At 40.4% G+C, this 21629-nt stretch overlaps 2 protein-coding genes across 6 annotated transcripts in view; one reads left to right on the top strand and one right to left on the bottom strand.

Annotated features, from left to right (window-relative positions):
* Positions 1-3736, bottom strand: part of MIOS (meiosis regulator for oocyte development) — a 35212-nt gene extending 31476 nt beyond the window's left edge. For 2 of the 4 annotated variants that reach the window (XM_059712396.1, XM_059712399.1), the window contains exon 1: positions 2642-2784. The gene's annotated coding sequence lies outside the window, so the exon portion shown is untranslated. Of the gene's footprint in view, positions 1-1002; positions 1053-2641; positions 2785-3597 lie in introns of those variants that run through there. The other 2 variants (XM_059712397.1, XM_059712398.1) reach the window with 2 other exon arrangements.
* A 7063-nt stretch (positions 3737-10799) lies between these two features.
* The window catches only part of COL28A1 (collagen type XXVIII alpha 1 chain), a 151735-nt gene continuing 140905 nt past the window's right edge, over positions 10800-21629 (top strand). The window contains exons 1-3 of one of the 2 annotated variants that reach the window (XM_059712395.1): positions 10800-11021; positions 19269-19428; positions 20319-20875. In XM_059712395.1, the coding sequence (XP_059568378.1) occupies positions 19305-19428; positions 20319-20875 (681 nt within the window). In that variant the 5' untranslated portion in view covers positions 10800-11021; positions 19269-19304. Of the gene's footprint in view, positions 11022-16093; positions 16197-19268; positions 19429-20318; positions 20876-21629 lie in introns of those variants that run through there. The other variant, XM_059712393.1, reaches the window with a different exon arrangement.

Raw genomic sequence — 21629 nt, 5'->3', positions numbered from 1 at the left:
CATTCTTCCTTCCCTTCTTGGCCAAATTAACACTTGCTCAAGCTTGACATCAACCATCCGCTGTCCCTCCACAGTCTACGTCAGGTTTCTTAGATACTTTCATTGAACAGTATTCCATCCCTTTATATCACCCCCTTTGCCTCTTCTACTAGATTATAAACTCCACTAGAGGCCCGGTGCAGGGGATTCATGCATTGATGGGGGGCATGGCCTGTGGGGATCGGACCCCCGTAGGAGCACACTGACCACCAGGGGGCAGCTCCTGTGTTGAGCGTCTGCCCCTGGTTGTCAGTGCACATCATAGTGACTGGTTGACCAGTTGTCCTGATAGTTCCACCACTCAGTTGCTGGTCTTTTATTATATAGGATAAGAGCAGGTAAAATATCTTCTGCTCTCCATTTGTACCTCTAGTACCCAATACAGAACTAGGCCCTTACTAGATACTTAATTACTTGTTAAATGAATGTACTTGTTAAATACTCCCTCTGATACTTATCACTGCCATCTCCAAGTTTTACCAATCTCCTCATCTTTCCACCGATTATCCTTCTGAGAAGCTGGCTCCAGCCAAGAGCAAAGTGTCCACTTTTATAACTGTTCCAATGATGGGCAGGAGCCCACAAATAGCCACCTAAAGAGAGGATCACTCTAATATACTGTCTTTCATTTATGCTGTAAATATTTATTAGGCAATTTCTATGTTCTACACACTGTTCTAAATGCTATGAACACATTACTGAACAAGGACAGATAAGGTGTCTGGCTGCTATAGACTGGATTGTGTCTCCCCAATATTCACATGCTGAAGCCCTAACCCCCCCATGTGACTGTACGGGAGACAGAGCCTTGAAAGAGGTGATTAAGATTAAATTAGGTCATAAAGGTAGAGCCCTGGTCTAATTGGTGCTCTTATACGAGAAAGAGATACCAAAACTCTCTCCCCACCATGTGAGGACACAGCAAGAAGGCAGCTTTCTGCAAGTCAAGAAGAGAGTTCTAACCTGAACTGGATCACACTGGCACCCTGATCTCAGATTTCCAGTCTCCAAAACTGTGAAAAAAGTTATTTCTGTTGTTTAAGCCATTCAGTCTACGGTATTTTGTTATGGCAGCCCAAGCATACTGCATTCTAGTGCTGAAGTTATGTCTAATCTTAAAGAGAATTTAAAAATTTAGGAATAAGAAGAAAGAGAAGCACCTCATGTAATAAATAGTAACTAAGACAACAAAAAGAAGGAACAGATACTGTCAAGAAATGGCTCATACTCATGCCTTAACAGAGGAAACCTCTAAATTGAAGGTAGCCTGAGATCTGACCCATCTTCCTATCTCACTAAAAAACAATTGCTTAAATAAGCATATTTTTATCCACACCTCTGTCTCACAACCATACCCTTTATATCAGGTGTGGGGACTGTCCAGCCTGTGGGCAGTATAAGGCCCAAGGAATCATTTGGGCTGGCCCTGCCAAGGCATTAAAGGTGAGCTAATTAAATGTTTGACCAAATACAACAGGCTAATTTTTAAATAGATTAATTGTGCAACCTGAGAATGATGTTATAAATATCCACATATCCTTGGCAAAAAAAAGGTTCCCCACCGCTGCTTTACATGAATGATAAATGGTAAGAAAACTTAATGCCACACGGAAAAATCCATCCTAAACAACAAATAGAAAGTATTACTATATTTTAAAATACAGTATCATCCACAAAATCTGATTATAGTAACTCATACAGAATCAAAGAACTTGGGAGAGACTAGCAAACCCTTCTCATTTCAGATGGAAGTGAAAACCAGATGTTTTGGTTCTTGCCCAACACCTCCCAACTCCCATTCTAGATTACTGCATAGAGAAAAAAATCAGCTACATCATTTGCAGAGCCCGACCCAAATTGAAAATACAGCTGCCACTCCCGCCCCCCCCCTTGTTAAAAAATTAAGGTGACAGCCCTTCTAAATGATGGGCTTTATGTGACTCACTGGTTGCAAACCATAAAACTGGCCCTGAGCAGAGTAGTACATCTATAAGCACCCTCTTAAAAAATGTCTTTCTTTATAATCCAATACACAATATATATGGAATCTGGCTCATGAGCATAAATATGGCTCATATTCATAGAAATATGGTGAAGAACAAAGAAAACTGAACCTGAGGTCAGAAGACCTCCAGCCCACTCACTAGCTAGACCAGTGATGACACGTGAACTCATTTTTTTGGTTGATTTTTCTTTGTTAAATGGCATTTTAATATATAAAATAAATATCAAAAATGTAAGTCTTTGTTTTACTATGGTTGCAAATATAAAAAAATTTCTATACGCGACACGGCACCAGAGTTAAGTTAGGGTTTCTCAAAATGCTGACACGTCGAGCTCAAAAGGTTCGCCATCACTGAGCTAGACCCTAACAGGTCCTTTAATACCCCAAGACTATCAAACGGAGACAGAACCTAGCCTGTCTCCATCTCACAAAGTTGTGACAATCAAACTGACTTCTTCACATCACACAGACGATGTATCACTATGAGTCCCTTACACATCCCTAGAATTTAATGTTTTTGAAGTGTTGGAGACATTGAAAAATTGGGGGCACAAGGGGTGGTGGAATCTGCAATAATTACAGCTGATAGATCCTCACCTTCCAGTTTAACAAGTCAAGTGCTCACTTCCCACCGCGGTGTCTGAGCAAAGGAAAGCCATGTCGCTGTGTCCCTCAGCGGAAGACCGATAGCAGGATTGTCCAACAGAAACATAGTGTGAATCAGTATTCTAGGAGCCACACTGAAAAATAAAAATAGATGAAATGAAATTTAATAATGTTTAAGTATTATCCTTTTCAATGTGTAATCAACGTACACATTATTGAGACTTTTTTTGTTTGGGTACCAGCTTGGAAAGCCAATGTGTATTTTACACTAAGAGCCTTATTTCCACCGCACGTGGCTACTGGACTGTGGTCTGTAATACTAAGCGTACAAGGCAGCCAATCACGCTTTCACATGCATTTTTTGTCGTTTTCTACTTTTCTGGCTATGACCAAAAAAACAACAGTAGCAGTTTCAATAAATTCCAACCACCACCATCCTGGGCCTATAGGCACTGTATCTATATGCAAATTACCCTTCAAGTTAGGCAAAAGGCCACCATTTGCTAGGCCAATTCGGTGTAATTTGCCCTCTTGTGGAATTTTCACGACTCCTACACGCGGAGAACAGAGCTGACCGGTGACAGACGACAACCAGCGCAGGGCTTGTCGCGATTCCGGGAGACAGGGAGTCGGAGGGCGGCTCCCACGCTCCGGCACCTGGCGGATCCTCGGGTCCTTGGCGAAGACACAGTTCCGCACAAACCCGCCGCCACCGAGGCTGCAGCGCGGCCCCAGCGCCGGGAAGTCCCCGCGAGAGCTCGGGCGGGCCGGCACCCCGAGGCGCCCTCCGAAGCCCCGCGCGGTTCCCGCAGCGCGAACCCCACTCCCAGCGCCCGGGCCCCGAGGAGGCCCCCGGTCCGCCCCCGCCAGACCTTTCCACGGCGCCCCTGATCCCTCGACTCTGGCCTTCCTTTCGGGAGAACGAGACCCAGCCGGGCCGCACTCACAGACTTAGGAGGCCGCGCGGGCGCCGCACAGCGCCTCCAGCCTGGTGGCCGCGCTCCCGCCGCGGGAGTCACCCCCGACGCGGGCAAGATGGCGGCGCGGCCAGTAACGTGGGCCCACCCGGCCGGGACCCACGACCCCACAGCCGCGCCTCCGCGACGACGGAGGCCACGCCTCGGGCTCGGAAGGGGAGTTCCCGGCCCACGAGCTCCGCCCCTTCACGAGCCCGGGAGTTGCCCGCCCCGGAGCGGGGGAGAGAGGAAGTTCTCGGGAGACCCCGCCCCCAGCTTACTAGTCTGCTCCTGCAGGCCCCGCCCCCAGCGCACTAGTCCGCTCCTGCTGGCCCCGCCCCCAGCACATTGGTCCGCTCTTGGAGGCCCCGCCCCCAGCGCACTGGTCCGCTCCTGTTGGCCCCGCCCCCAGCACATTGGTCTGCTCCTGCAGGCCCCGCCCCCAGCACATTGGTCCGCTCCTGCAGGCCCCGCCTTCAGCGCCCGGATTCGCTCCTGCTGGCCCCGCCCCAAGCTCTGGGGCGGGATCCTGGCCAGGGACCTGGGCAGCTTCTCAGAATCACGGTTATTGTTTTAAGCACTTCATACGCTTTAGTTCATTTGGTATGTTAAAATTTTCATTAAAAATTTAAGTCGATCGATGTATGAGAAAGGCCCAAGTATTTTGTTCACGATTTATTCACTCATTTTCTCATTCCACAACCAAATCTTGGCTGCCTATGGTGTAGCTGGCACCAATGCTGGGGACACCAGAATGAACCTAAAGACATGGTCTCACAGGAAGCAGGCAGAGTGGTGCCTCTGTGGGGCTAAAACAGTGTTCCACGGGAGGGGCGCCCCCTTAATTTTGGGGAGTTAGGAACGTTTCTTTGAGGCCCACTCGGTTGAGAAATGAAGGATGAGTATGGGAATAGCCAGGAAAGGGAACAGGATTGGGTTTGGAAGAGAAGAGTCTTCTTGGGTGGAGGAAGAGCAAGTGCACGGTCAGGGGGAGGGCAAAGCCATGGGGCAGCAGTGCAGTATGGATGTGTGAGTAGAGGAGTGGGGAGAGATCAAGATGCTGTATCAGAAAGGCATTTGGAAACCAGGTCAGTGAATTTGGATGGACTTGTTCCTAAACGCGTTGGTGAAGTCATTTCATTGAAGGTTTCTAACCAGGCCAGTGGTGTGATCAGTTTGGGGGAGAAAAGGGAGAGGGACAGGGTTAGTATCCCAATGAGAGATGATGGTAACCCAACCTACAGGTCGTGTGGAGAGTGGGGATAGAGAGAATTGTGTGACCTGAGGAATGTTTACAAAGTGGGATGATTGACTGAGTGAGGGAGAAAGAGGTTTCTAGATTTCTGGCTCCCCCATTACAGCAAATGGTGCTGCACCAGTGTGACAAATCTGACACAGGCTTTCTTCAGCTTTCTGGCAATCTTTGCTTGTCTATTCATGCTTAAAAATGGATGGTGTCAGGCCACTGGTGATTGATGTAAAAGAGCTTAGTTCTGATGACCTTCAAGGCAGAACATTCTGTGGAGTACGTGACTGGCTAGATCCCTTTACTTCCACATGTAAAAATCAGTCTTTACCTGAGAGCAAGTTTTGCTCTTAGGCATCAAGAGGAAATTGTGGTCCTGTAAACATTTGACATGGCTTAGGTAATCTTTTTACAAAGGTTGAAGATGAGATCTGAGATATTTAATAGACATATATTTTTTAATATATATAACTTTTTATTGATTGATTTTTTTTTTTAGAGAACGAGAGAGAGAAACACTAATTTATGCATTTATTGGTTGTTTCTTGTATTTGCCCTGACCAGAGATGGAATCCGCAACCTTGATATATCAGGATGATGCTCTAACCAACTGAACTACCTGACCAGGGGCAAGATCTGAGATGTTTTAAAATAGTGTTTTTCAAAAGTATTCTAGCATACTCCCAAATTATATAAGTCAATGCACTTATTCATGTATTTGGGGGATTACATCTAATATTGTCATAAGAAACTTACATAGCTGCCAAGGTTATGATTTTTAATACATTTTTTATTGTTGACACAATTAGTGATGTCTCCTATATCTCCCACTTTTTCTTCCTTCTCTCTGCCTGTGCCCTGCCCAGGCCTTCACCTCATTATTGTCTGTGTCAATGGCTATGCATATATGCACATATATTCTGGGTTTTTTGGTATCCTCACTCGAGGATATTTTTTTCTCCATTGATTTTTAGAGAGAGTGAAAGGGAGTGAGGCGAGAGAGAAACATTAATGTGAGAGAGACACATCTATCGGTTGCCTCCCACATGTGCCCTCACCAGGGATCAAACCTGCAACCGAGGTACATGCCCTTGACTGGGAATCCTGGGAATCGAACCCGCCACCCTTCGGTGCCTGGGCTGGTGCTCTATCTACTGAGCAACACTGGCTAGGGCTGCATTCATATTCTTTGACCTATCTCTCCCCCTCCTCTCCACCTTCCTCTGTTGCATCCAACAAAACTTAAATACTTTAATGATGGTTTCTCACTATTTTCATTTTTAAATTTTGTGAGTAAGCTATTCTTTAGTTACAGGGAATCCTATATTATTCTTTTTTTTTCTTCTTGAACTTTTATTTCCACCCTCCTTACTCCCACTGGATTATCTGTTTGTTTGATAACAAACAACTATAGAGCATATACTATGTGCCAGATACTTTACAATATAGGATCACTTAACACTCCAAGGTTGGGTGCCCTGAGAACCATATTCTAAGATGGAGATTAGGATTAGGATACTTATTAAGGAATGTTCTTGGGATAAACCCCTGCAGAAGGTGGGAGAAAGATGCAGGATTGGATGGAGAAGCTGAGCTGTGATTCAATGTCAACAAAGGCCTCAGCCAATTCATGGGAAACTTTAGAACTGGACTGGCCCTTCAGAGATGTCTTGAGTTGGGACAAGGATTCCAGGCCTTTACACTACCCACTGATGTGGATGTGCCATTGATGTGAGCTGTCCTGGAAGGAAGTGGGACTTTGAGTCCACTTTCTCAGGCAAGGCAATCCCTAAAGAAGGCTGACAAATGTTGGTCCATTTTTACTGAACTGGTAGAGTTAATGTGTTAAAAGTTCTATGCCACTAACCAGTTTGGCTCAGTGGATGGAGTGTTGGCCTGAGGACTGAAGGATCCCAGGTTCGGTTCCGGTCAGTGGCACATGCCTGGGTTGCGCGCTTGGTCCCTGGGAGTGGGGGGTGGGGGAGGGAGGGAGGGACGGGGCGTGCAGGAGGCAGCCGATTGATGATTCTCTCTCATCATTGATGATTCTATCTCTCTCCCTCTCCCTCTCCCTCCCCCTCTGAAATCAATAAAAATATATTTTTTAAAAAGTTCTATGCACGTGTGACCTCATCGTCACGATACCTACTATTCAGAATGCAAGGATTGGAGGTAGCGAGGGTCACCCTTTGCAACTGGAAGACTGGTGAGAAAGCCCAAAGTCTTATATATATATGGATGAAAGCACCAGTAAGCATGGTTGGGGTTGCAGGTCCAAGTCACACTCAGCTTTACTGTTAAAAAGTGCTGGTATTTTTGTCTCCATGTCTTTAACTGCTGTGCATACCTGTTCAGTAAAAATGGACCAATGGGTGTTAGACTATCACCCCCATCATTCAGGAGAAATCAAACTCCTCCTCCTGTGGGGATAAGCGAATAAGGGGAGGATTAAGTACCAAAAATTATACACTAGCGGAAGTGTCATATACACTAGCAGGGCATCATATTTGTTAAAGAAAATGGAAATGTCAATCAACATTCCTGTTGGAACTACAGTCATTCATCAGTTGCAATCATAGGTTTACTGAGGATACGAGAATTTGGCAAATATCTATGAAAGTGTTCTGTGAGAATCAATAGAGGATAATGTATATTTTGTTATTATTTGTATACTACATACCCCTTTCTATCAGTAGCATTTATAATAAACTTATGGACACATATACACACACACTTTTTTTTTTTCAGAGAGCCAATTGTTAAATACTTTTCAGAAAACCACTGGGTACTGTCCTTCTTCATTTCCTTCCCTTTTCTAGGCCAATTAACTGCTTCCTAAGTATTTCTCAAAATTATTCACTTCTTTCCAATCCCACTGCTGGTCTTGAGAGCATTATTGGATCGCATTGGCATTTTAGTAAGGTTCCTGGTAGGTCTCTCAGTCTCTAGGCTTGCTTTCCTGGAATTAATTCTTCACAAAGTCACCAGAGTGAGTTTTCTAATATGAAAATGTAATCATGTCATGCCTCTGCTTAAAATTGTTTCATGCTTCCTCATTGCCTTCAAGATAAGTTCCAAGCCTTTTAGCATGGCATAAACTTAGTTACTCTCTAGTGCCTGCACTTCCAACCTCCGTGGCACAGTATGGGCTGGTGCCCTCTCTGCAGGTCTTATTTATAGGTAGTATCACACTGCACTGCCATTGCCTTTTTTGTCTAACACTTTATTGTTAAAATTTTCAAACATACAGAAAAGTTGACAGCAAATTCCAACACCTTGATTCTGCAATTAACATTGGACATATAATTGACATATCTTCCCTATCATATATTTATTCATCTACCCATCTCGCTACCCATCTCCTTTTATGATGCATTGCAAAGTAAGTTGCAGACACCAGTACAATTGGCTCCCAAACACTTCAGCATGGTACCATCAACTAGATTTTGATACTTGATTACCTAAAGAAAAATTTTTGGGTAAAATTTGCCATTACCTTTTACTTGCCTATCTCCTCCACTGGGTTGAAGAGACTGGATCTTATTTTATTTGTTTTCTATCCAATGCCTCTCCATAGTAGAAACGAAATTAATGTTTATTAAATGAATGATTTTCAGATTACATCAGATGCTACTTCACTTCTTGATTCATATATAAAAGTAGTTTTGTCACTCCTTTGATTTATCTCATTATTTCCCTACCCTGAGAATTTGCAGAAAGCAACTTACACTCTACCTGTTCAGAGGCAATTAGGAATTTTAATCTGTCAGTGATCATAGACAAGACACCATGTCTTTCTATAAAGTCCCACAAGGTGGTGCCCAAATATCTTTTTTCAAACAATAGTTCCAGACTACTCAATGTCAGTTCTCACTGATTTGTTATATCTGGCATTTCTGAATTTGATCACTCAGTATAATAGAAAATATATACTTAAATAAATGTTATGTATATTAAGTAAAATTATACATGTGTAATTTCAAAATCTATAGTTCTGGATATAAGCAATGAACCATGATTCTAATAGTACCTTATATTAGGGTTTATGTCATTAAAAGATTTTTAGCCTGGCCAGTGTGGCTCAATGCTTGAGTGTCGAACCTATTAACCAGGAGGTCACGGTTCCATTCCCAGTTAGGGCACATGCCCAGGTTGTAGGGGGCATTCAGGAGGCAGCTAATCAATGATTCTCTCTCATCATTGAAGCTTCTATCTTTCTCTCCCTCTCCCTTCCTCTCTGAAAGCAATAAAAAGTATTTTTTAAAGTTATTTTATAACCCTGAATAGTAAAAATATTAATTCACCTCAAGTTCTTTTTTACTGAAAACTTTGTCGATGGGTAGTTTACCTTTAGCACATAATTTAAAAGAATAAAAGAAGAAACAAACTATTGTCCAGGTGAAATGATACAATTTAGATGTAACTCAAAAAACCGATGCCTTTATTACCTTAATTAGTGACAATTTTTTGTAAACCAGAGTTGTAATGGGTTGACATAACGTGGGGTAATAAGTAATTTAATGTTCTTAAAACATTTTTGTTCCAGGAATTCAATAGAGTTACTTTTAAAACTTTCTTTGTTGGATATTCTTATTAAATTTCAAATGGACTGGCCAGGAAATTTAAATGGGTGTTGAGTTTCTGAAACTTGTTCAGGATAATGATATGTACCTATATTGCTGTCTGTGTTTTGATCAGGTATCAATTACATTCTCCACAGGTCACTGAAATCAGTGTAACAATACCAACTACTCAGATGAACCCAGAGGAGGAAGTTCTTCAACTCAGGGTTCTAGGAAGTATTGTTCACTGCTTGGATGGCCCAGGCACTACGATTTACACAATGACACGTGAGACTCAGTGCAGGCTGGAATTTAGCCCAAGGTAATTTGTTCTGAGCCAGTTGCTACTGAAATAAAAGCCATATTTTTCAGACATAAATTGTTGGCCACAGACCAACAATTGTTGTTCTCCTGCTCTGGCACAAACCTGGATGGTACAAAGGCTTAGCTTCTTCCTGGGGTATATAGGAATAATGAAAGATGGCCAACTGACTCACAAACATCTAAACTTTATTCCCTCACTGACCCCTGGTATGACCTTCGGATGGGTCACAACATCTGCCATCTATTTTGCTATCTGTGAAATGGACAAATCAAACAAAAGTCGTATCTAAGTTTCCCTCCAGTTCTGAGATTCAATGCTATCATTTGTTCCCAATACAAGAATAGGTTAAATATCATCTAGTGGGAAATCAAATAAAGCACTAAGATAGAGCACAAAACTTTCTTTTACCTGAAAGTAAAGCCAACTAAATAAAAAAAGAAAATAGTTTCCCCAATAAAAGTAGAATTTGGTCCAAGCTTAAATAGATCTAATCTTTCTCTTTTGTATGACTCTGCATGAAAAACTTGACTGCTCTATCCACTGACTGAAAATAATAATTTTTTTAAAAATCGAACATTCAAACCTATGACAGAACAAAACCTATCCACTTTCAGATATTTCTTAGTAAGGAAAACTGTAATTTTTTTTCAGAGGGCACTCTGTCTTTTTGTCATAAAATTATTTGCTCTTAGTAAAGAATAAATAACGCAGAATAAAATACCAATTATGAAGGAAAATCTTAGAGAAAGATTTTACTAGTCATAAGATTGGTACAGTGGAAATTACCCTGTCACTGTGATGTAGGGTGTTGCATATGTGGCACAATTATTCAAGCCCAGGACCAAGTGCCAAACAATGAAGCAAGACATATCAGGGAGTAAACAATACAAAACTAATTGAGTAGAGGGAATGCGGAAGAGCCAACTCCATCAGAATTGGTGAGGGGTGGAGCACTGGAGTCACGCTGCTCCAGACTTAAGCAATGCCACATTTTCTACATTTGATTCCCAGTGACAATTTCCACTTCCCTATTGTCTTTGAATGCTTTTCATCCTTTCCTAAGTTCATAAATAAGACCAATAGCATTTTGGTGTTTCTTTAATTTCCTTAAGAATGACATGAGAGAATGTCCAAGTTATACTCTTAAAGACAAGAAGGATAATAAATCCCAGAAACTTCAGAGATTTGGGGCAAATGTTATAAATTCTACTACACCAAGATTTTATACTGGAAAAAAACAAGAACAAAACAGAAGAGGACTTCTGACAACAAACCAAACTAGGTAAGAGGCTCATTGTCTTCTCACTTCTTGATAATGTTCTTTTCTATTCTCTAAAGGCATTATGGGAAGTGGGTGAATTGGAAGAAAGATTGTGAAACATTTCACTGTACCTTGATCTCAGTCTAGACCTATGTGATACAAGTTGAAACTGACATGTTACTAGCCTTTTTATTTGTTTCTGCAACATCATGCAGATACAACCTTCTGATATATACAAGTCACCCTAAACTTTGATTCCTTTTAAATGATCCTAGGACCCCCAAATACCATCACTACTGAAATGGAGATCTTGGCACTGGTCCCCAAACAAATGAAGCCAATATAGTCCTGGCCTGTATTTAGAACATTTGTCCTTGCACTGAAGAGTCTCAGGTTTGATTCCCAGTCAAGGGCAGGTTACCTGGTTGCAGGTTTGATCACCCGAAGCAATCAAAATGTGTCTCTCTCACATCAATGTTTTGATGTCTCTCTCTCTCTCTCTCTCTCTCTCTCTCTCTCTCTCTCTCTCTTCCCCCTTCCTCCCTTCCACTCTCTCTAAAATTCAATGGAAATAATATTCTTGTGTGAGGATTAAAAAAATAAATAAATAAACAAAATTCAACTTAAAAAATAAAGCCAATGTAGAGTCTACTTAGGTAGAGTATTAACATTTTTTTTTTAATTGAAAAGGATTTGCTGTTTAGCAGTGCTCTGGAGGAGAGCAATCTGGTGTATCGTGGTTCTCAAGTGACCAATGAACACTAAAAAATTACTTCCAGGAGAAACCAAGATGGCGGCATAGGTTAATGCCGGAGATTGCTGCCTCGAACAACCAATCAAAAATACACCTAAAAGACGGAACGGACATCATCCAGAACCACAGGAAGGCTGGCTGAGTGGAAATTCTACAACTAGGAGGAAAGAGAATATCATACCCATACTCAGAGGAGGCGCAGTGCTGAAGTGAAATACTCAGGTGCGGAGTGCGTGCGGAGCGGGCTGGCAGTGGAGGGCGCGGTTGTTGTTTTCAATCGGGAGGGAGTTTCAGACTCTGAGCTCCAGATCCGGGCGAGTCTCTAGGGACCCAGACTCAAACGGAAGAAGCGGGATTGTCTGGCTTCGGTCGGAACTCAAAGGCAGCTTTCTCTCCGAGGTTTGCAGAGGTTGCTGGGACTCTGTGAGGCAGAGCACCTAGGGACGGAACTGAGAGCAGCCATAACTGCTTGCTCTGGCCCGCCCTGTAGATCCCCGGGGACCTGCCCCGCCCAAGCCCTGCGTAGAGCCATTTGCCGGATAGCCTCAGGCAAACGCTAGATTAGCACCACCCTAGAGATCCAGCACAGAAGCCCTCCCACTGCAGACACAGCTGGCTCTCATAGCCAGTTAGCCTGGAGGTCAAATCACCCCCGGTATTGCCAACAACAATCAAGGCTTAACTACAACAAGACTGCGCACAAACACCACTAGGGGGTGCACCAAGAAAAGATAAAGAAAATGCGGAGACAAAGAAACAGGACGCAAATGTCAGAAATGGAAGATATAGAGCTCAAAACCACACTTTTAAGGTCTCTCAAGAACTGTCTAGAAGCTGCCGATAAACTTAGTAAGGCCCTCGAAAAGACTGGTGAGACCGCCGATAAATGTAGTGAGATCCTCAAGAAATCTAATGAGACCCTCGATGTTGTGATAAAGAACCACTAGAAATTAAGCATACACTGACTGAAATAAAGAATACTATACAGACGCCCAACAGCAGACCAGAGGAGCGCAAGAATCAAGTCAAAGATTAGAAATGCGAAGAAGCAAAAAACACCCAACTGGAAAAGCAAAATGAAAAAAGAATCCGAAAATACGAAGATAGTGTAAGGAGCCTCTCGGATAGCTTCAAGCGTACCAACATCAGAATTATAGGGGTGCCAGAAGATGAGAGAGAGCAAGATATTGAAAACCTATTTGAAGAAATAATGACAGAAAACTTCCCCCACCTGGTGAAAGAAATAGACTTACAGGTCCAGGAAGCGCAGAGAACCCCAAACAAAAGGAACCCAAAGAGGACCACACCAAGACACATCATAATTAAAATGCCAAGAGCAAAAGACAAAGAGAGACTCTTAAAAGCAGCAAGAGAAAGAAACTCAGTTACCTACAAGGGAATACCCATACGATTGTCAGCTTATTTCTCAACAGAAACTTTGCAGGCCAGAAGGGAATGGCAAGAAATATTCAAAGTGATGAATACCAAGAACCTACAACCAAGATTACTTTATCCAGCAAAGCTATCATTCAGAACTGAAGGTCAGATAAAGAGCTGTACAGATAAGGAAAAGCTAATGGAGTTCATCACCACCAAACCAGTATTATATGAAATGCTGAAAGGTATCCTTTAAGAAGAGGAATAAGAAGAAAAAGGTAAAGATACAAATTATGAACAACAAACATGCATCTATCAACAAGTGACTCTAAAAATCAAGTGAATAAATAATCTGGTGATCATAATAGAATCAGGGACATAGAAAGGGAATGGACTGACTATTCATGGGGCGGGGGAAGGTGTGTGGGAGAAGCGGGAAGAGACTGGACAAAAATCGTGCACCTATGGATGAGGACAGTGGGTGGGGAGTGAGGGCGGAGGGTGGGGTGGGAACTGGGAGGAGGGGAGTTATGGGGGGGAAAAAGAGGAACAAATGTAATAATCTGAACAGTAAAGATTTAATAAAAAAAATTACTTCCAATAATCATTCATTCAACATGTATTCTTGGGGTGCTTACTCTAATCCATCTCCAGGAGTAACAGTAAAAATAGTGTACTATCTGCCTTCTATAAAGCCATGCCTCAGACCAATTGTTCAAAGAACATGGACTCCACCCAAGTTGCCTTTCTTTAGTCATCAACGCTACCCATGCTCTCTTATTTGGTCTGTGCATGTCGAATTGCACACTAATTCAATATCATCCATTAAGATTAAGATTTTAGTCTTTAGGCTAATGCACCATTTCTCTAGGTGCAAAGCTAATTGCCAGATATAAATCGACAGAACACAAGATTTTCTTTTGTGTTATCTACCCAATCAGTTTAGTGCTCATTGCTACACCTGGCAATGAGGGGTGGAAAACCTTGGTTTTAGGTGATCCTATTTGATGAATGAGCAGGCAGGACTCCAACCCTCCATCCATCAGATAAAAAGCAGAAGGTCTTTCTTCCATTCCGCCCCCACAGGAGTCACCTGTTTGCTTCTTAGAGGCACTATTCTTCTTCAAGTTGTTAAACTACCTCATGAAAAGTTAAACTACCTTCTGAAAAATGTCACTTCTTTATAGCATGATTCTTATCTCACAAAAGTGCAAAATGTGGCTATTGTCCACAGGCCATTTAAAATCTATATGTGACCCTAGCTGGTTTGGTTCAGTGGGTAGAGCATCAGCCTGGGGACTGAAGGGTCTTGGGTTTGATTCTGGTCAAGTCAAGGGCATATGCCCTGGTTGCGGGCTTGATCCCCAGTAGTGGGTGTGCAGGAGGCAACTGATCAATGCTTCTCTCTCATTATTGATGTGTCTATCTCTCTCTCCCTCTCCCTTCCTTTCTGAAATCAATAATATATATATATATATGTATATATATACATATACATATATACACATATACATATATATGAAAGTATATAAAAAATAAAATAAAATCTATATGTGTAAATATATAAATATATATGTTTGCTTCCTGGGAAATCCCACTTTACTTCTGCAATGTACGTACTGTTCCTTCTTTCTATTACCAAAGCCCCACAAAACTCCCTCCCTTCCTTAAGAACTGCTTTGTGGTGAGGAGACGATGAAAGCCCAAGCATTCACCTGGACACTTAATTTAATGATGCAAGAGTGGTTATAAGTGCGTCTCAGGGGTCAGGTAGTCCAGAGTTAAGATCCCATTCTGGCATTCTCTAGTATTAGCATAACAGTGGGCAAGTGGCCGAACTCCTTTCTACTTCAACATCCTCATCTGCAAAAGTGAATTCTTAGAGTACTTACTATAGGTAGGTGGTTGTGCTTTTGGAGGGCTAGATGCCATAATGTGTGTCAAGCACTTAGCATGGTACCTCGCTTGGTAAAGTGTTCATGCAATGGAAACCATTGTCACAATAAGCAGATGCATACATGCTAACATGTATTCCTAAGAAAGCTGATTTTAAAAAATTATAGCACGAATGACTATATTGCTTTCTCTAGTCATCTTGCTAATCTCTAGCTCTGAGGCTGTCCTAGAGAACCCTCCCTGTTAGTTGTGTAGGGGTCAAGTGGCTTCTTGGCTCATGTTTTGTACAACAAATATTGTTAAATGTTAATTGTTGATAAACGTCGACTTAATATGGGCTATAACCACAAGGTAGAAAATAGGAAAAAGGGAGAATGGAACCACTACAGGGACCACCTTTCCTGGATAGAAACCTCAGAATACTGACCCTTGTAAACCTACTTCTTATGTTACAGTTTGAAAGGATCTTGATCAATAATTAAATGCACTGCCTCCTTTTATTTAAGTGGGAAACTGAGGTCCCAATGTTACAGAGAGAACCCAGGACTAAATTTAGGTCACTCTTCCACTATATATTGTGCAAACCTTTTATTATGAAAACTTTCAAAAATCAGAAATATAGAAAGACTGGAATAATGAGCTTGTACATGTTCATCATCCAGTTTCAATCATTATCAACCCATTGCCTCTCTTGGAAAACACTGCAGTTTTGCATCTGAATCTGGAGTCATTTATAGTCTTCACAAAGCTGTTTAGAGCTACTATCTAACAGAGCACACACCCCAGGCAAAGAAATGTAAAAATAGGAAGTGAAGAACATAGCATAAGAAACGAAGGCAGACTCAGTAAGTGCCTAAAATGTAAAAAATATGCTCAAGCTGTTTTTAAAACAGTCTGGAAAACATAGATTTGTTCCGAATGGACACTGTTCCTTTAAATTACTTACTGATCCCACCCAAATCTTGCACCCTGGCCAAATGCCTGACCACTCTTGCTTTAACTTAGTCTAATAAACATGAATAAAAGATTGCAAAAGATCCAAAGCAAGGACCATTTTTATTTCCCACAGAACAGAGATATATTCACTAGCCAACTCTATCCCCAGCGATGGTCCTTGCTTTGGCCTTTCCGTAACCAGTCTTTAGTTCCTGTTTGACAAACTTTATAAGGTAAGACATAACTGCTTTCTTTTAATCACTTGTAATCAGAGAGGACCACTGTGGGACTGTGGAAGATTAAATTGTTTACATACTTACAATGTGAAGAAAGCTTATCAAAAAATTTTATCCTCTGCTATTACTTAAATCAATTATTAGAAAAATATGACTAATTATAAAATTTTAAAATGTAGAAATTTAACATTTATTTAAAGTTATTTAAAAATTAATTTTTAATGTACATTCTACTGCATAGCAAAATAATAATGTTAATATCTTTGGGGTATCTTTCCCTTAATTTGGAACATGTTTTTATAATTAAGTATTAACTGCAGAATACTTTAAAACTTGGCAAGTATGGCAATTTGAACAAAGTATTTATACATCATTTTATTTTTAGGTAGAAACAAATGAGATGCACTGTGAATAAAATTGTTAAACTCTGCTGAAAGATAATTTCATTTATGAAAAGTATAAAATATAAAGTCTCTTGGAGTTATTGATCCTAATAGTTACTACCAAAATTTTAGGCAAAAATATGACATTTGGTTAAGTTTAATCTTTCTTCTGCATTTATAAAATTTAGCCAATAGTAAACATAGAGGTTTATATTTCTTTCACTTAATAATGGCATCCTCCCCACCCCGAAACCTGTTTTACTTGTATGTGATATTTAAATGAGAGAAAGATGGGAATTATTAAAAATGGAAGCAAAATAAAACATGGTAAATATTAGAAATAAATGGGCTTTTAAGATGCCAAACTAATAAAGGTTTCAGAAAGTCAGGAAAATAAAAAACAAAAAAACTAAAAAAAGAAAAGTGGAAAGATATAAGCGTGCCCTATGGCCAATATCAGAAAACAGAAAGGAATACCAGACTATGGTTTGGGAGAGCTAAATAAAAAATGTTAGAGCAAATAGTAATAAAATATAAGACATTGTGATTATTACTAATGATTAAGTTACATTAGTGGACATAGTCTGTCGGAGGTTCAGGTAGGAATTCATGATTGTATTTCAAGAAAACCATGAACAGGTGCTTAGTTTTGGAGAAAGATAAGTCTTAATTTAAAGCCAGCATTTTCAAAGCCCCAAATGAGGCCTACAAATTAGAAAAAAAAGTGGTTTTCTTCTCCTGATGCCACATGGTTATAACCTTTAGGTTTTTTGAAGAGTCATCTTGATCATTGATCATGTAGTTTTAAAATCTCTCTCTCTTGTTCTCAGTGAGATTAAGTTCTCAGTTTATGAGAAGTTCCTTCTGGTATAGGCTCAACAAAAAGAAAAGTCATATGTAATGCAATAGCAGCTGTGTTTTGCTACATAGCTGTATCCTTACATTAATCTTCAGAATTAAATTTGAACATCCTTTTGTATTCTTCTCATTGGTTAGCAAGGGGATGTCCTCTGTATATTCTAGTTCCTTAGTACAGCGGTTCTCAACCTGTGGGTCGCGACCCCTTTGGGGGTCGAACAACCCTTTCACAGGGGTCGCCTAAGACCATTGGAAAACACATACATAATTACATATTGTTTTTGTGATTAATCACTATGCTTTAATTATGTTCAATTTGTAACAATGAAAATACATCCTGCATATCAGATATTTACATTACGATTCATAACAGCAGCAAAATTACAGTTATGAAGTAGCAACGAAAATAATTTTATGGTTGGGGGTCACTACAACATGAGGAACTGTATTAAAGGGTTGCGGCATTAGGAAGGTTGAGAACCACTGCCTTAGTACAATTCTTGTTCTTTCCTTTAACACCCACCCATCTTCACATCTTAGCATCCCTGGTCTAAAGAGTAGTTGACCTTTGGTCAATTGCACTTGATGTACTTGCTAGCAGGATGTTTGGCCATATTGATACAAAGTCAGCTTGACAAACTTCCTGCTAGATGATCCTATTTGAGAAACAGACTATGGCATGAGCCATTCATTGGTTCATTCCCAACCCAATAGTTTTGCTTCCCTTGGCGTTTCTTCATCTGGCAGGTGTGCAAGATTTTCAGTCACTCATCTCATTCTTCACTGCTTTTCCATCTATTTCTACCCCCTACTCAGAGCCTGGAAAAATCATGCTCATGATTTCCCAGTTCCCATTCCCTCAAGGCAAGGTGCCAAAGAAGGAAAATGTGATTCCATTCCCAGAACTTCTGAAGTCAATATAATTGAAGCAGGCAAACATTCTGAAACTTTCGTTCAGAATAAGCTTTCTTATCCATTCTTGGGTCTACTGAGCTAGCCACACGTGAATCTTTTCTTACCAGGCAAGTGTGTGAATTTAAAGTTATTTCATGTATAGCTGGGCATACTGAGTGATGGAAATGACTGAAGATTTTAATACAGGCTTGGACTTTTTATTGTTAATCTACCCAGAAAAGTAGTTTCACGTGGCTGTTCAGAAGGGGTGCTTCGTGATTTCGAGTCCCATTTCGGTCCATTAGCTGGAAGAACAGCTGCACAAATCTATTTTTGCTCTCATATTCTTTTGATTTATTGGATATGCAGTTGTGGTCCAGCTTGGAACTCTAGTTGAGATACAGTTTCCAAAAGAAGAGTAGAAAAGAGAAAAGTCAACCTAATTTTTGACTTGACCTCTGAACTCACTGAAGTTGTGAGTACACATAGTAAGACTGAAATGTGGTGGTTCTCTACAGCCCGGAAAAATATCGGGCTGATCAGGAATGAGTTATAATGAAAATGAATGAACCAACCATGTGACAGTCTGAATGTGGAAATGTCAAGGCAGACCCTGTGATTAAACCAGAATGGGACAGAAATGTGTTAAATGGCTCTCCCAACTTCCTGCTTCCCATAATAAAACAGGAAATTCAAACTACTTAGATGTAACTCTTTGATTGATAGTGATATTTACTAATAAATGTTTGGTTATAGTGCCATGATTTATTTGGATTAGAGAATTTTAAAATCTCAATGTACATATTCTTCTATAAATATGAATGAAAACTCTTTTCTCCATTCACATGCCAGTTTTCAATTCTGCTACAGTAGAATTAAAAATAGTAAGCATTATATTTTATTATAGTATTTACAACTGATTTTTCCATTAAAGGTGCTACAGGCAGATGATTTTTCACCATCTACCAACATGTGGAACAGACATTTTGTCTTTTATCTCCTGATTTTGCCAGCTTTTATGAGTCAAACCATCTATGGACAAAGAAAGAAAGGATCAAAGCCCAATTTACTTGCAAGGAGAAATGATCTCCAGGGTAAAAAAGTTTTATTTTTGTTTTTAATGATTAGTTTTAGCCTGTTCAAACACTAACATGCATTTTCACCAGTAGTATTTGATGCAAATAACAAACTATATATATGTGCATATATGTGACTTTCTACTTTGATATGATTATATTATGATAGTGAGATACCTTACATACTTACAGGGCATACTTATAAACATCAGAGTTTTTAAAGCACTTGTACATTTATTACCTCGTTTAAGTTCCACAGTAATCTTATAAAATAGGCATGAGAGAGAATGCCACTTTCATCTTATGGATAAAGAACTGAGGCCCAGAGAGGCTAAGTGACACACCCAAGGCCATAGGCAAATTAACTAGTCAGAGCGACTAAGATTCAGTCTTAAATTCCCTGCTTTTAAGTTTCTTCCTGTAGCTACAGTGTGAGGTGTATAGTTACTTTCTCTCTTAATCTCAAAAAGTTAAAAAAACAACAACACTCCGAAACTCAAAAACAAGAAGGGGCCTCATTAATATGAAACACACCGGAGAAAAAGGCAGAGTATTATTTACTTATAGACAACTTTGCCCAATGTTTGTTGAATTTGTAAACTATGATGCACTTTTCCCCCTCCCATTTTAAGCAGGTTTCACTTTGGGTAGATGCTCAGAATATATGGTATTTTTAAAATGATGGCTTTTGATTTGCATGAGTTTACAAGAGAAAAGGAATATATAGACTTGCAAAGAGATTTGGTTCTTTACACCTGAAGCCCTATCTATAAGGTGCCTCTCTTTTACACTTCTCTCTCCACTCAAAAATAAACAACACACAACATATCAGCTCAGGGCTTTTCTTATGTAAAATTGTTTCATGAGTAGGTGCAAGCATTTTGCCTAACCTATTTATTCTATTTCAGACTCCACTTGCTTCATAGATGTTGTCTTCATTGTGGACAGCTCTGAAAGTTCTAAAATTGTTCTCTTTGACAAACAGAAAGATTTTGTGGCTAGCTTGAGTGACGAGCTTTTCCAATTGACCCCGGGGCGCTCCTTGAAATATGACATCAAACTGGCAGCTCTTCAGTTTAGCAGCTCTGTCCAAATCGACCCACCTTTTTCTTCTTGGAAGGATCTACAGACTTTTAAGCAGAGGGTCAAGTCTATGAATTTCATCGGGCAAGGTACTTTCTCTTATTATGCCATCTCCAATGGCACTAGGCTACTTAAGAGAGAAGGACGTAAAGATGGTGTGAAAGTAGCTTTGCTGATGACTGATGGCATTGACCATCCAAAGAGTCCAGATGTTCAAAGTATTTCTGACGAAGCCAGAGCTGAAGGAATATTATTTATCACCATTGGACTTTCTACTGTAGTCAATGAAGCCAAACTGCGTTTGATATCTGGGGATTCACCTAGTCAACCCATTCTCCTGTTGAGTGATCCAGCCCTTGTAGATAAAATTCGGGATCGCCTGGTAGGTATCTCATGGGTTGGTTTTACATACATACATACATCTCATTCTAATAATAATATTCTAATTATAAATTCTGTAAGAACAGATACTGGATCAAAAAAAAAAAATGAAAGAAAAAAAAACCCACTTTGGAAATGCAAAGAAGAATCTTTCCAAAGTCTCTCTCTACTTCTCCGATAGTTCACACCAGATACACTGGGAAGTACCAGGCTCATTTTCTGGAGCTGCATTCCTCACTTTATTGCTAGCCAATGCTGGGGATTTGAGGATTAGTTTCCAATCATACACTTCAGGCTCCTGTTTATACATCCTGGGCTCATTGAACACTGCTGACTTATATTCAATTTGACGTCAACTTATGGTCTGCTATATTTGTATTCAGTTGATCTTTTCCCTTTCCACATATGCAGAAATACTTTGTCTCAACTATTGACATATTATGCTCAGAGTTCATAGACTCCCAATGATAAAAACAACAATTCCTTGTTTCTTAGGTGGTAACAATGTCACCCAATGTAAAATCACCTACCACTTGCAGTCAGCCAACAGTTTCTCCCATCAGATCAATGAGTCCCTCTTTATTGATCTGATTGGCTGTGTTGATGCTTTCTTTTTTGTCGGTTGCTCAGTGTGTGTAAGAACCTTTCTTTGCTGCTTGGTGGAACGTAAGGCAAAGCAATCAAAACAAAATCGCTCTTCACCATATTTCTCAATGAAAACACTCCTGGAGAAAACATGGTTGATTTGTTGTGTT

The sequence above is a fragment of the Myotis daubentonii genome, chromosome 10 (genome assembly GCF_963259705.1).
Source record: "Myotis daubentonii chromosome 10, mMyoDau2.1, whole genome shotgun sequence".
NCBI classification, from domain to species: domain Eukaryota; kingdom Metazoa; phylum Chordata; class Mammalia; order Chiroptera; family Vespertilionidae; genus Myotis; species Myotis daubentonii.
The sequence above is the reverse complement of the archived record's forward strand: the minus strand, read 5'-3'. Positions and strand labels throughout refer to the sequence as shown.